This window comes from Lissotriton vulgaris, chromosome 3_1 (assembly GCF_964263255.1).
Source record: "Lissotriton vulgaris chromosome 3_1, aLisVul1.2, whole genome shotgun sequence".
In the NCBI taxonomy this organism is placed as follows: domain Eukaryota; kingdom Metazoa; phylum Chordata; class Amphibia; order Caudata; family Salamandridae; genus Lissotriton; species Lissotriton vulgaris.
Window position 1 is genome coordinate 40357508 of NC_141689.1, and position 14229 is coordinate 40371736.

Sequence of the window (14229 nt, forward strand, 5' to 3'; positions counted from 1 at the left end):
CAAAAAGCATCATGCTCAATGGTTAAAATATCGTCTGAATGTCATTTAGTAGAAAAAAGAACGTAATAGAACCCTAAGATTGGTAAAGTAGTACCCAGGTAATCAAATTCATAGAGAAAAATTTCAAAGGATGAATGTAGAAGTAAGGAAATCGATCTGGAAGGATAAAATGCAAGTAAAACAATTGTTATGGACTAAAGCTTTATATACTTGTAAAGGAGTAATACAAGAGACTTCTGGGTTTTAGTTAACAAATTGAATAGAGGTCGTAGGAAATCTACTTCTTCAACAGTAACTGAATGGGAATGGTTTACGTTTTTAGATATGCACTTGAAACCTATCCAGACATGGTTATGAACTCCACTAATTGGAGTATAAATGGAGTAGGAGAAGAAAAGAATACTTTTACAATAATGATACCGGAAAATCAGGTATACAAACTTATAAAGATACCCCCGGCCCAAATGGGATTCCAGCGGAGTTTTATAAGGAGAAAGCATTATATTGGTCGACCTATTTAACACCAGTATTTAATAACACTCTGCAATAAAGATCAGTCCCAGAGTCTTGGAAGGGATCTATAATTTCTCCTATTTATAAAAGTTGGCATTGGTCTCTCCCAGCCAACTATAGACTAATCACGCTCCAAGATATTGAAGCTAAACTTTTTGCATCAATTCTCCTCAAAGAGTTAATTGACTGAGCAAATGACAAGCATTTAATTCCGCCAAACCAATCAGGTTTTGTACAAGGTCAAGGGATGGCACCGAATATTTTAACACTGGGAATATTAATGAAAACAATCACTATATTTTTATTTGGTCGATTTTAAAGCTGCCTTTGACTGTGTGGATAGGCACATTTTATGGAGGACATTGGATCATTATGGTATTAGTCCCTGCCTTTTGAATGCAATTCAATTGTTATATACTGAGACTTGGACAAGAGTCCGACTTTCTAGGAAAATTAATACAACTCAAGGCTTAAAGCAAGGGTGTGTTTTAGCTCTGTATCTATTTAATTTATTTTTATCTGATTTTACACCTGCAATGAACAATGACTTGGAAGACTCACCAAAGCTGGCAGAGAAACAAATATCGAATTTATTATATGCAGATGACGTTGTCCTGCTAAGTCAAACAAGGATAGGGCTGCAGTGATTAATAAACAAAACATCGATGTATTCAATTGAGAATAAAATGACAATAAATGAAACAAAAACAGAAGTAATGGAAGTCAGCAGCAAGAAACTGAAGTGCAGTTAATATAAATGGTACCTCCAAAAGCACGAGCTAGAAAAAGTTCAATGCTATAAATATCTTGGGATACATTTTGATGAGAATGGACCTTTTTCATACAATAAAACAGAGATGAAGAAAAGAGCCAAAAGTTTACAAGGGGCCTTTCGCTTACTTTACAGCTCCTTGGGAGGTCCAACTTATAACCTAATATTAAAAGTAATAAAAGCGAAATTGCTCCCTAGCCTTACTTATGGAAGTGAAATTCTTTGTGGTTTGGATTCTACATTACTAAATAATGCTATCACAAAAACTTGTTTCGACTTCCACCGAATGTATTGCCTGCCTAGATCAGGCTGCAATTTGGCTTCTGCAATCAACAACGTGCAAGAATGGGTCAGTATGTTAAGACTTGGAAACAAATCAAAACAAATATTAATAATCCAATGTGCGTTCTACTGTGGCAAGAGATGCAACAGAATGAAACATTTTCTTTCTATAAATATCTGCAGAAGAACTGTCAAATGTCCTTAACTGCACAAAGTTTTAAGAAAATAATTTATAAATCAGTAAAACATCTATCCCTTTTGAAAGACTGTTTATTAAGCGATCTCATGCATGGATGTTGGTGCAGGAATATACAAGTCTTAAGGTACAACCGTATTTACAAAATACCATGGTCAGTACAAACCAAAAACATATTTATGAAAGAAAGATTTGCAACTTACCAGGCTTAAAACATTCAATGCCTTGGCAGAGACCATCTATGCCGACTCCCTACAGACTATGCAAGCTATGGGTTGAAAGTATTATTCATTTAGTCTGTAAATTTGCAGTAATGATGGCGGGAAAAAAACGATGTCTGAAAAACTGCTTCATTGACAGAGGTATTCGTACATGTAGACATGCTAATGTAGTTTGTTTTAGACCAACGGATATTAAAATGAACGCCAATTTAACTAAATTTTTGATACTTGCAAAAAAGAAAGAGGATGCTTTTGAGGTGAGCCCAGTAAATATGAAAGTTTAAAATAATTATGGATACATTTCGTACAATATAAATGCATTTGCATACAAGTAATTAAATATTAATTGTTACTATCCATATTAAGCTTTAGGAAAATGATGGACTGATGTAATGTTTATAAATTATTTTCCGGGACCTTTTAAGAAAATTATTTTGAGATTATTAGGAATTTTAGATTTATTTGTTGTAAAATTTTAATTGGTGTGTTTTTAAAGACTGTTCTAATTGTAAGATTGTTATTAATCATGCAATAAAATGTATCTATCCCTTTGCGATCACCAGAGTTTCGGCTCAGATCAGACAGCAACATGCAGAATTGGTCCTGATTGCCCCACTTTGGAAGTCACAAGTCTTGTATCCAGTTTTCTGGAGCTTTCTTGGGATTTTCCAATCTAACTCCCCCTATTTTCAAATCTTCTAATCAGTCTGGATCAGCCTCAGAATCAAACGGTGCTGGAGTTACAGGATTAAATGGTTGATCCCAGGCCTTGTGTCTCAAGCTGAAGACATCTTCTCCAAGGCCTGGTCTGACAGCACAGTCAAGCGATAAAGGTCCGCTTGGGTGAGGTGGTGTCATTGGTGTGAGCAGCGGAGTTGTGATCCTGTGGGTGCACAGGAATTTCAGATCCTGAATTGTTTTACTTCTCTGGCCCAGCATGGCTTGGCCTATTGTTTTATCAATACTATCCATTCTGCAATATCAGCAGAGTATGTCCCTATGGAGACCCTCTCTGGTGGGGGAGCATCCATTTCTGTGTCGATTACTCTGGGGAATATTGTTATCTCTCCCACCGGAACCAAGATGTTTGCCACTTAGGATGTTGATAGTGTGCCTAACCTCTCTTTGCCCCGGTAACCTAATAGATTTGTTCAGTGAAGCTGGCAATGCTTCTCTGTTTGATGTCATTCAGATGGGTTTCTGATGTTCGAGCCTTAGATATCATAGGACAGATGTTCTCCCATTGGAGTCTCTTTTAGGATTAATAAGCATATTAAATGTAAGACTAGGGTTGTAGAGTACCCAGATTTCTTTGTTTCTCCTAAGCTTTGTGTGTTGCAATGTTTGAAAGCCTACGAGGCAATGTCAGTGGAGTTTAGGCCTCCGAGGGGCCACATTCTTCCCAGGAAACCTCATAAAGCTGTTACATCTCCCACTATAGCACCGTGGGAGCGATGGGTCATGCAGGAGGCTGGACTTGATCTCATGATCTTTGGTACTCACTCTACGAGGATAATATGAACGCAGCTGATTGGTTTTCAGATTCTAAAAGGTTCTACTTTAAACTAATTTTGGATATGGTTCATCTGGTGGTAAGTAAGCTTTAAACTAACATGATCCAAGCCTCTGGTCCTGACATAGAATGAACAGTTTCATAGATATCAAAACAGAAAGTTTCAATTCTATTAAGGACACAGAGAAGAGAATTATCCCACCCACTGATACCTGATCTGGGAGACCCTCCGTGTGACAAGTAATGAGTTTTGCCTTTTCTTCTGGATAGTGGCTCTGAATTGTGGTTCTTTGATGATGCCACTAGATCTGTTTGTGAATACTTTGGTTGCTTGCCGGCTTCTTGGTGTCTATATTCTTGTGGTGATTTAATCTCTTTTGTTCCAGGCACGGATACTGAAAAGCAAGATGAATAGACAAAGGTCAAGGGCATGACTTGTGCAACCAAAACCGGTCCTAAGATGCTTTTTTCCGGTCCAGGGAGGGCCTGGCTTGGCAGTTCGGGCTGGACTTTTACCATGAAGCACAGGGTCAAGACTGATTTGCATATGGCCAGGTCTAAACTGGGGTCGCATGGTGAGTAAAAGAATGATGGATTTAACACAGATTTCTTGACTGGGGGTGAATGTTTTGATTTGTTCTGCTTTCTGTTTATCAATTGTGTGTCTTTTGCTTTCTCGCCCTAAGTGCGCCATGTATGCCCAGACGTGGGTCCTGGACTCACTGTGACAATTATGAATTGCGCCCCCCCTATTACTAATAAAAATGTTGTTATAATAATTAACTAGAAGCAAATCTTTACCCTTATGAAATTGGAGCCTCATTAGCTGGCAGTGGTGATTTATTGTTGTACAACTTTTAATTTTACATTTCACGAGTTTATTAGAAACGAGAATCAGAAGACCACCCTTGGCCCTTCCTGACGTGGAGTCAGTAGCATTAATCCATTTAGACGTATATCCCTCTACAAAAATTGGGTCTCTATGCCAGGTCTCTTGCAAACAGATTATATCATAGTTTGAAGTGATGAGGTCTTTCCAGAACGGCGTATCTAATTTCCTAATAAGACATGCTATATTCCATGTCATAATTGTATATCCTTCGTTTACACCAACTATGACAGGCTTGCTCATTGGGTGCAGATTCTTTAGGCTTTCCTTAGTTAAAGGCTCTAGCATTACAGCCTTTGCTATTATCCGGGTTTCTGACTGCCCCTCTAAAATTGTATCCTGCAGTTTACTATATATATTTGCAGCCATATTACAATAGGACTTGTTATGGGCTTCTTGTACAGTGGGTAGAAAAAGACATCCCAACATCTAGTGCTGCTCCTAAAGTTGTGGCATCCTCATTCCCTATTAAGTTGGATTTTTGCACTGTTCCGTCGACTAACAGGAGTGAGTCATTCTCTTCCAAAGAGGTCAATGCCTGATATCTGTTGTATAAAGGGACATTTATGCAGGGTGGTGGTTTCGTTAATAATGGTGCCTGATTAATAGAATTAGTGTTATGGGTTGGGCTGTCCTGATTCCCACTCAACATTAGGTGCCTATAGAAGTATGCTAATGGCAAGGGAGTCGTATTATACTCCCGGGGGGACGGTGATGGAGCATTCGCTAAGGTATTCCTCGCCCAGCCCGGGGACTTAAAGTTGATAATGATACAGTCTCCCTCAAACTTTTTCTTAAGAGGACCAATCCATCCCACCTGTTGCGTTAACAATATCTGGTTAGCCCCCGACAACGGAAAAACAGTTATTGGACAGCCAGTGTAATGTTTTGTTTTTGAGTGCCGCATGATTTTCCCACTGATCCTTCCCTAACTTAGGCACATTCACTAAAACTGCCACATAGGCCCCACATTCAGGGGGTAAATCGATAGATAGAGGTGCTTTATATGTTTTGGAGGGTATAAAATCTGTATTACCTGCTCTATTAATGTCTATTGTCGGGGCATTGCTGGCCCCTGCAGTTAGATTCTCCCTTTGGTCCTTTCCGGAATTAGGAACAGTAGCATATTTAACTCTATTCTGCTTCGAATTTTCCTTTGACGCCTCACTATGATTTGAGTCCCCTATAGATATCTTCTCCTTGTGGTGATTAATTGCATTAGGATTCGTGAGATTGCTACCACTATCAATATCAATAGCCAGGGTAAAATCCTCCCTACTAGTATCTTCCCTCAGATTGCTCTTCTCAATCTTTGCATAAATTTTCTCAAGGCATCCGTTTAGTTTATGGACTTCCTTGGCTATGTTGTCTATTCTATCATGAAGTGGCCTAAGTAATACAATTAATTTATCAAAAATAGCTTTCATGGATGTTGTATTCAGCGTAGTTTCTGAGGCTGGGTTTTTATATGTATTTGCTATGCTCCCCCGTGTAGTATATCTCTTATCTTTCTTAGCCTTAGAATTACCCTGTCCGGTTGTTTTTTTTTTCTGCCCAATGATTTTAGGTGGAGGGGTGGGAGAAGCATTGGGGGAAGTGGTAAGTACAGATAATGTGGGTGTATTAGAAATACGGGAGGGCTCATCTACAATGTCCTTCATACCCTCAGCATAACCAGAACAATCTCTTACAATAAGGGGTGTCTCATAAATAATTACTCTTTCTTCGTTGGGAAAGATTAGTTCCTTACTGTTCTTATCACCGAGCACAGTGCTGGACCCTAAGGACAAACGTCTCTCCGTGCGGTTGATCTCTTCTGATAAAGCACTAACGGCTTTTACTAAGAATGTGTCTATGGTGTTGCACGTCTTGTCCAACAGAGGTTTGTTTGCCCGCCTCCGTGTCATTTTACAGTGGGGCCAATAATCTATCCACAACTCAAGGGTAAATAAAGTGCAGGGTACGAAGTTTACACACTTAAACCAAGTCAGTACCTTTCAAATTGCCAAAACCAGTTTATTGCAGACATTAGGGGGGTGGCCCTGCCCGGACTTTTCCGGCCTCTGATGGCCTAAGACGGTCCTGCCCTTGTCCCGGGCTTCTCCCGGCGTTGCCCGCGCGTCCCGCGACGCGGGGGCTCTGCCGTTCTTTTGAGCGCCACCGGGCGCAAAGTGGGCGTAGGCGGCGTCCGGCTGCAGGGACTCCTGGGAGTTGTAGTCTCCCCCCTCGGCGGCCGCACGGTCAGGGCAGGCAGTGGCAGCAGGGGAGACCAGCAGCGAATGCCCCCAAAGCTTGGCACCAGATAGAGTAGGTGCCGCGGAGATCAAGGCAGGCAGTAACAACAGGCAGACCCAGCAAGATTTGCCCCACGCTATCGCTATCGCAGAGTGTCAATTGTATGTTGTGCTCCTTGAAGTCTTGGAAAAGTACCTACTGGATGGAATAAAACAATCATTGTTGCCATTACATGATTAGCAGAGATATGTCTGTAAATTACTCTCCAAATTCAAATTTTCCATATTATTCCAACAGCACCGAAGCATCAATATGTCTTTGGGGAGCCCAATGGCCACATATTGCTGGCCCCAGCCGACCGCTTCTGGACAACTACCAGGGACAGAGCAGTGAAGCTGCGTATGGAAGAGACAGGACCAGCCTCTGAGCCACCGGTCACCACACACCAGTTGTTATGGGACGCGGTCCAGCGCTTTGGAAACCGCCCAGCGATGGCCGTGAAGGAAGACGGACAGTGGAAAACTACCACATATCTCCAGTTCTACAAGGCATGCCGGGCAGCAGCCAAGAGCTTCCTGAAGGTGAGTCCTAGCAACTTTCACAGAGAGGAAACGTCCACATGCTGTCTGAATGAGGCAGGAGGAGGTTTCTGGTGGCTAAACGGTATCTAAGCATAATAGGGCAGTTAATGAAGGACAACTGTTTGATGCTGACAAATATTACAAATGTAATTAGCTACACACTCCAATATTTTTGTATGAACTGTTTATTTTATTCATTTACTTGCAGTTTCATGTAGCATGCACCTGAGCTAGGAGTGTCAGACAACTTTATAAGAGGAAAACAACTATGCAAATGAGATTACATTCAGTGCTACCATCTTAACCGATAATTGCAAACATTGTGTGATGTATTTTCACATTGGCTTTAGAAAGTAGCCCAGCATAAAATCACAATGTAACCATGTGGATGAAGTCTGGTTGATTCTATTTGGACCAGACTATTTGCACTGTCCACTCAGAGGCTGTCTTTGGACACTGTGTGTTTCAGTCCCTTTTTTTATTATCCCAGTAGAGTGGTATAAGTCTGTCTCAGGGGAAATACAGTTCTTAATGTCCGGCTATTTCTGATCAATCAATCATTCGGGATTTGTAGAGCACGGCTAATCCCCCGGGAGGGTGTCCAGGCTCTGGGATCCTCCTGATATTAGTCAAAGAGACAGGTTTTGAATCCCTTTCTGAGTTTCTGTGAGATAGAATGCTGTCATAGGTGAAGGGGGAGGTTGTTCCAGGACTTGGTGGCAAGGTAGGCAAAGGAGCATCCTCTGCTGGCGCTGTGAGCGAGGGCGAAGGAGGCGGAGCGCAGGTGTCGGGAGGGGTGGTGGCAGTTCAGGCGGTGCTTGATCCATGCTGGTCCTTGGCCGTGGAGGGCCTTGTAGGAGTGTATCAGTATTATTAGCAAATGACTAGGAGATGTTTTTTAAATGAATTGAGGTTGCTCCAGAAGAAATGGTTTGGAGCTATCCAGTGAGCAGCAATACCTGCATTCTAAAATATGCTCCTTGCTTCAATAGACAGTGATTTAAGAGTACAGTGGAACTGAGCAATGTGACCCACTCATGGAAGCAGTCTCATTGCAACACGTAAAGAGTTCCTGTAGACGAGTCTAGGCATGGCCCATAATTGTACAACTCTGTGATGAAGGTCTTCAGTCCTCAAAGAAGTTTGATTCAGTGCTGGGGTTTTTTCCCTCCCACTGTAGATTTTTGTCCAACATGAAGCCTGGAGATGTTGCACATTCAGTAGTGTACCTGGGTCAAGCTCCACAACCATCACCTTCGGCTAAAACGCTCGGAGTCATTGTGGACAGTGATCTTTCACTAAAAACACAAGTGGGACAAGTGGTCTCCAAATGCTTCTACCAACTAAAAAAAATCAGGAAGGTCAGGCGTTTATTAACGCCTGAAGCGATTACCCAGGTCGTGATCGCCACTGTCCTGTCCCACCTGGATTACGCAAATGCCATTTACCTAGGTCTCCCCAACTATTTACTTAAGCGCCTCCAGATGGTGCAGAACTACGCTGCTAGGCTGATTCTAAAGCAACCTAGATGGCAGGCTGCGACCCCTCTTCTCATCAAGCTGCATTGGCTTCCAGTAATACAACGCTGCTATTTTAAAGCAGGCTGTATGGTCTTCAAGTCATTACATGGCAAAAGCCCTAAATTTATCAATCAACTGATCACCAGACACGTCCCCTCCCGTAACCTCCGCTCACTCCATCTAGCCCTGCTCCAGACCCCCCCCTTTAAACTCAAACGCTCTGGTGGTCGTAGATTTGCCACCCTTGCCCCCTGTCTATGGAACACCTTTCCCCTGGAGATCCGATCTTGCCAAGACCTTCTACCTTTTCGGAAAGCTCTGAAGACCTGGCTCTTTAGACAAGCTTTTTAATCCACCTCCTCCTCCACCTTAGGTTGTGTTACTGTCAATTTTAGCGCCAAGAAACTAATCAGTGTTAGCGCGCTTTATAAGTGACTTAATAACATAACATAATAACATAGTGTAATGCCTGCAGAGCAGGATATTGAGTGCTTGGAAATCTGCTTCAGGGGGTGAAGAGGCATCCACAACTGGATGTGCTCTAGAGTTGGTTCTTGAAGGAGACATCATCATAGGATATGAACATCGGGCTGTTCGGATGATGTCCTTGTCTTCAGCTCCAGAGTTCACTCTGCCATACCCACTCTTTGTGCACGTAAAACAATCAAAGACTAAACAAGTCGGGATATTCCTTGAACCCTATCAAGACAGAGTAATTTCCTTTAAAAGCATAACATATATTGTCCTGTATCGCAATTACAGGACTCCATTGGCAACACCTACAAACTAAAGGCCATATTTACAAGAAGTCGCATTGCAGCGCTGCCCTGCGTCACAGGGAAAGGCCAGGAATGCGCTGCATTTATCCAATACCGTGCATTTCTGTCCTTTTCCTTGCGCTGATGCTGTTTTAACAGCCTAGCACTAATGCAGGCACCCTTGCACCATGGTGCAAGGATGCATGTGTTGTAGGCAGGATTGTGTTTGTGCAGGAATGGCACTTTCCTGCGCAAAAACAACACTGGAAGGTGTTTTCTTCCTCTTTCTATGTGTGCTGCATCTTATGCCTCTCATGTGGAGGCGTAGGGTTTTGATGCATTCCAAGCTTTACAATTCCTAGTACGTCTGAGAACACATCAAAAACCATGTGAGTTGCATGGGAAGACCCACCACAATGCCCATGGAGCGCCTCCCTTGGGCAGAGTGAGGCAGCACAGCGATTTGCTCTGTGTTGCCTTACTCCAGATTTTTGAAGCCATTCAAAGGGACTTTGCGTGGTTCAAAAATCTGATTTAGAGGTTTATGTCACGCATGTGCCACATTGCATGGTGCAAGCATGAGGCAAAGCTCTCATAAATATGCCCTTAAATATTTACAATGATCTGTGGTCCTCTGCAAGACAGGAAAACAGAAGCCACTCTGGATCAGATTAAGCTCATGCGTGAATCAGGGTTACGTGGTGCAGAACACTTAAAACCATTTAATTTCATGCACTTCCAGCATTTTCACTCGTCACTAATTTCCGACTGAAATTCCCCGAATTGTTTGCATAAGGTGTTGTTGTTCATGTCTGCCACCTTAACTTTGTGTAAACGGATGGAGAAACTCTTCAGCCTGAGTCACTAACATGATCTGAGTGCTTTAAGTGTAAGTTACTGTCCTAATGGACCATGGCACAGAGACTGGTACTGATCATACCCTTCTGCATCTGACCCTGACAGCTCGGCCTGGAGCGCTTCCACGGAGTCGGCATCCTGGGAAATAACTCGCCAGAGTGGTTCATTGCCAACCTAGGAGCAATCATGGCCGGGTAAGTGCCTGTTCCACCTCTCCCTTTATTTACTCCTGCTTTACTCTTAGTAAACAGTAGAGTTAACACCAAAGAAGGTCACTATGGGTTGGTCAATTGGTGTGAGTCACGGTGCTGGTCCACACTGTGTGTTGAGACCACATTCATGGTCGTGCATGTGTGAGAAGTGGACCTCCATGCATTTTAATTTATTTACTAGTAAAGCTCTATGGTGTATTCTACGGGTGCATGCATGTTTGACTGTGGAGGTACTCACACAGAACAGACATAGATTGGACAACAGAGTGCTGAAGAGCGGGAGCGAGTCTAGGTTTACGATACAAGATTGTTCACAATGAGGTGTGTAACATGGGGATTGCTACTGTCTAGGGTGGGAGTGTTCTCCAGATGTATCTTCCATGTCTTTCTAATTTGTAGCAGGTTTGAGGCAGATGATCTCGGTGGTGATATTTCTACAGATTTTGTTGCATTGATGAGAAGGTCGGCATTATTGCACATCTTTGTCTCAATTCTAGTGATGTCCTGGTTTCTAGCTTGACACTGTTCGCCTACAGTGATTCCCATGTCAGCCCGGTGCACAGAGGTGTTTTTTTCTTATGACTTTGTAGGAGATGTAGGTGTTCTTAAAGATGGTGTGGGCCAAGACAGGGAAGTGAAGTTCTTCTGTATTGGGATTGAATTTCTTCAGGCCCTTGATAAGTCGGGATCAGGGGGTAAGATGTCTCTTGAGAGGGGTGTGTGATGTTAGCCCGCATGTATTTACCACACAGTTTTTACTAAGCAAAATATTTTACAACACAGGGCTTTACAACGCAATTTGTTACAACGCATTCCTCATTCCAGCGCAATTACTATTCTAACTCCAGGAGGGGCATTAGCTTGGGGAATGCGTTGTAACACTTTTGGGATGTGAAGCCCTGCATTGCAAAAGTTATTGCGGAGTCAAAAGTGCAGGGTAAATAATGTTTCCCCTCTTAAGAGTGCTGGTGCGGTGCCAGGGGTGTCATTGCTGTGCTCCACGTGGGAGGCGTCCCAGGCTTGCAATGTTGGTGCATTGGTATCTACACCAAGGAAATAAAGATTCAAAGCATTCTCCATGCCAATGAACATAGCTCAGTTCATATGCTCATTTCCAAGTAGAGCACTTGTTTATAATATTCTCATAGTGCAGAGCTTGCCAGTTTTCTTTCATTGTAACTTCAGTGCATTTATTTGTGAAATGGTATCTTAACTTTTCTAATATTCAGAAACATTCTTTCACCATCCACAGCTAGCCAGAGTGTCATATTCTAAAATATCCTAATACAATTGAACTTTATAAAAATAAAAGATGTCTGGCTGACAGGCTGTCAGCGCCGGGAAACCCTTACGGGTAGCTGTCGCGCTTAACAAATTCAATCAATAAATAAAATTGGCTGGCAAGAATTTCTTTTCATTGGCTACTCACACATAAGTTCCATAACACCACACACGGACGTCTGCACCCTGTGTGGCCTGAAGAAGGGGGAGAGTTAATGGTTCAGTGAGAGAGTCCTCAGTAATTCAGTTGAGGGAGTCTACCAGATAATGAGAGCTCCATGGCGGATCTCTGCCAGGTAAACCCGTAAACGTGTATTTCATGTTTTCACACAATTCGATTTTTCATGTTCAGTTAAAATTATTAATGGTCCTGGTCAAATGTTTTGGAGATATCTAAAGGGTTATCTGAAGATAGTTGGTGTATATGGTCTCTAAAACCAAAAGACAAAGAGAAATAGAAAAGCCTACAAACATTACCAAAAGATCCCATTTTTTTTCTCCACATAATCACACTCTCCTCATCCTGTGTTTGCAGTGGTATTTCTGCTGGAATATACACCACCAGCTCTGCGGACGCCTGTCGGTACGTAGCCAGCAACTGTGAAGCCAACATCCTCGTGGTGGAGAATCACCACCAACTGGAAAAAATCCTGCAGGTGAGATGGTCAATCATTCGCTCTCAAGGAATGTATGGCGTTACAACGCATACTTTTACAACGCATACCTTTACAATGCATTTTTTACAACGCAACATCCATTACAACGCATGACATTACAACGAATTTTTAAAAACTAAATTTACAACGCATTCCATTACAACGCATACTACCTTTACAACGCATACCATTACAACGCATACCATTACATTGCATGTATGGTAAGTATGGGATAGTGTAGGGGTAAAAATTACTATTCTAACTCCAGTGGGGTGCAACAGTAGGGTAAGTGTTGGATAGTGTAGGGGTAAAAAATACTATTCTAACTCAGGGGGTGCAACAGTAGGGTAAGCGTTGGATAGTGTAGGGGTACAAATTACTATTCTAACTCCAGGGGGTGCAACAGTAGGGTAAGTGTTGGATAGTGTAAGGGTACTATGCATTGTGATGGTATGCGTTGTAATGACTGCGTTGTAATGACATGCGTTGTAGTGGTATGCGTTGTAGTGTCATGCGTTGTAATGGTTGCATTGTAATGGCATGCGATGTAATGGATGTTGCATTGTAAAAGTTTTGTTGTAATGGTAGTGCGTTGTAAAAGTTGCATTGTAAAGGTTGTTTCCCCTCTCAAGCCCCATACACATTTAACAAAGATAAAACGTAAAGCATCGATCAACGCATTCTGCAGATTTCAGGATGGTCGCCCCACAATCACTCGACCACATGTTGGAGTGGGCTATAATGTAACACTGTGCAGTAAATGAGCAGGGGAGTTTTAGAGCTTGGTCACATGCATGACTTTCAGAGACCAACAACATGTACTCAATAAACTGCAGCATCCCTTTTTGTTTAGAGACAGATTGTCCTTTCAGTGTATTGCCTAAAACCTGATCTGATCTGAAATTCTTGGCTCTGTAGAGACAACCTCAAAGATCGCTTGATATCTAGAATATGCAGAGCTCTTTCTGCAGCACTGGATGGATTTGTAAAGAATGTGTTTAGTATGTCAGGTGTGTTAAGATTAGTTTTGGTAAGGACTTAATGGTATTAATCTGAGATTCATCGTTAGAGTAACTTTGCCCTTACAGAATTGGAGGAAAGGTTATTTAATTGTAAGGGATTGACTCTTGATAATCTTTCTTGCTGAAGTTGGAGCTGGGAGTAGAGCAAACTTTCATGGCAAATACTTAATTTCTGCCTTGTGAATTGGCTCAAATGGACTTCTCAACAGATGCAGCAGGACTGTGTTCAACTGCCATAGAACTGGAGGTCGTCCTTAAGAAGGAACGTTTCTGACCAGCCATTTCATAACTTCTTTTATTACTCTGTTATGAGATAGCGATGGTTTATGTGATTGCCTTCTGAATCAAGAGATTGCAGCTACAGGAACCTTGATAGATGCTTGTGTGTGACTCAATGGTGAAGGATATCCCGTCGGCCAAACTATAAATCCCATTATATTGTATGGAATGTATATTTCGGCAAAGAGATATCCGTCACCATGGTGACGGAGTAACCCGTCCGCCGAGATCTAAATCGGGCCTTTAGTAGACACAGATGAATTTGCACAACATGTTTTGCTCACTGAGAAAGATCTGGCTTGTCCCAACATTATTGTCCTCCAGATAGCTTAAATGGTGGAATTGGCTATGTTCATGAGCTAAGCACACGGTTTCAATAATGTTGGCACTGGATGGAAATGTGCATCTAGTATAGGAAGGTTATAGCTACGGAAAAACAAG

The 14229-nt window shown here is 42.2% G+C and overlaps 1 protein-coding gene across 1 annotated transcript in view; it reads left to right on the forward strand.

Moving 5' to 3' along the window:
* The window catches only part of LOC147725890 (long-chain-fatty-acid--CoA ligase ACSBG2-like), a 282463-nt gene that overhangs the window by 55095 nt on the left and 213139 nt on the right, over positions 1-14229 (forward strand). The window contains exons 2-5 of the mRNA XM_086960032.1: positions 3884-4072; positions 6919-7202; positions 10444-10532; positions 12367-12487. Coding sequence (XP_086816158.1) covers positions 3928-4072; positions 6919-7202; positions 10444-10532; positions 12367-12487 — 639 coding nt within the window. The 5' untranslated portion in view covers positions 3884-3927. The remainder of the gene's footprint in view (positions 1-3883; positions 4073-6918; positions 7203-10443; positions 10533-12366; positions 12488-14229) is intronic.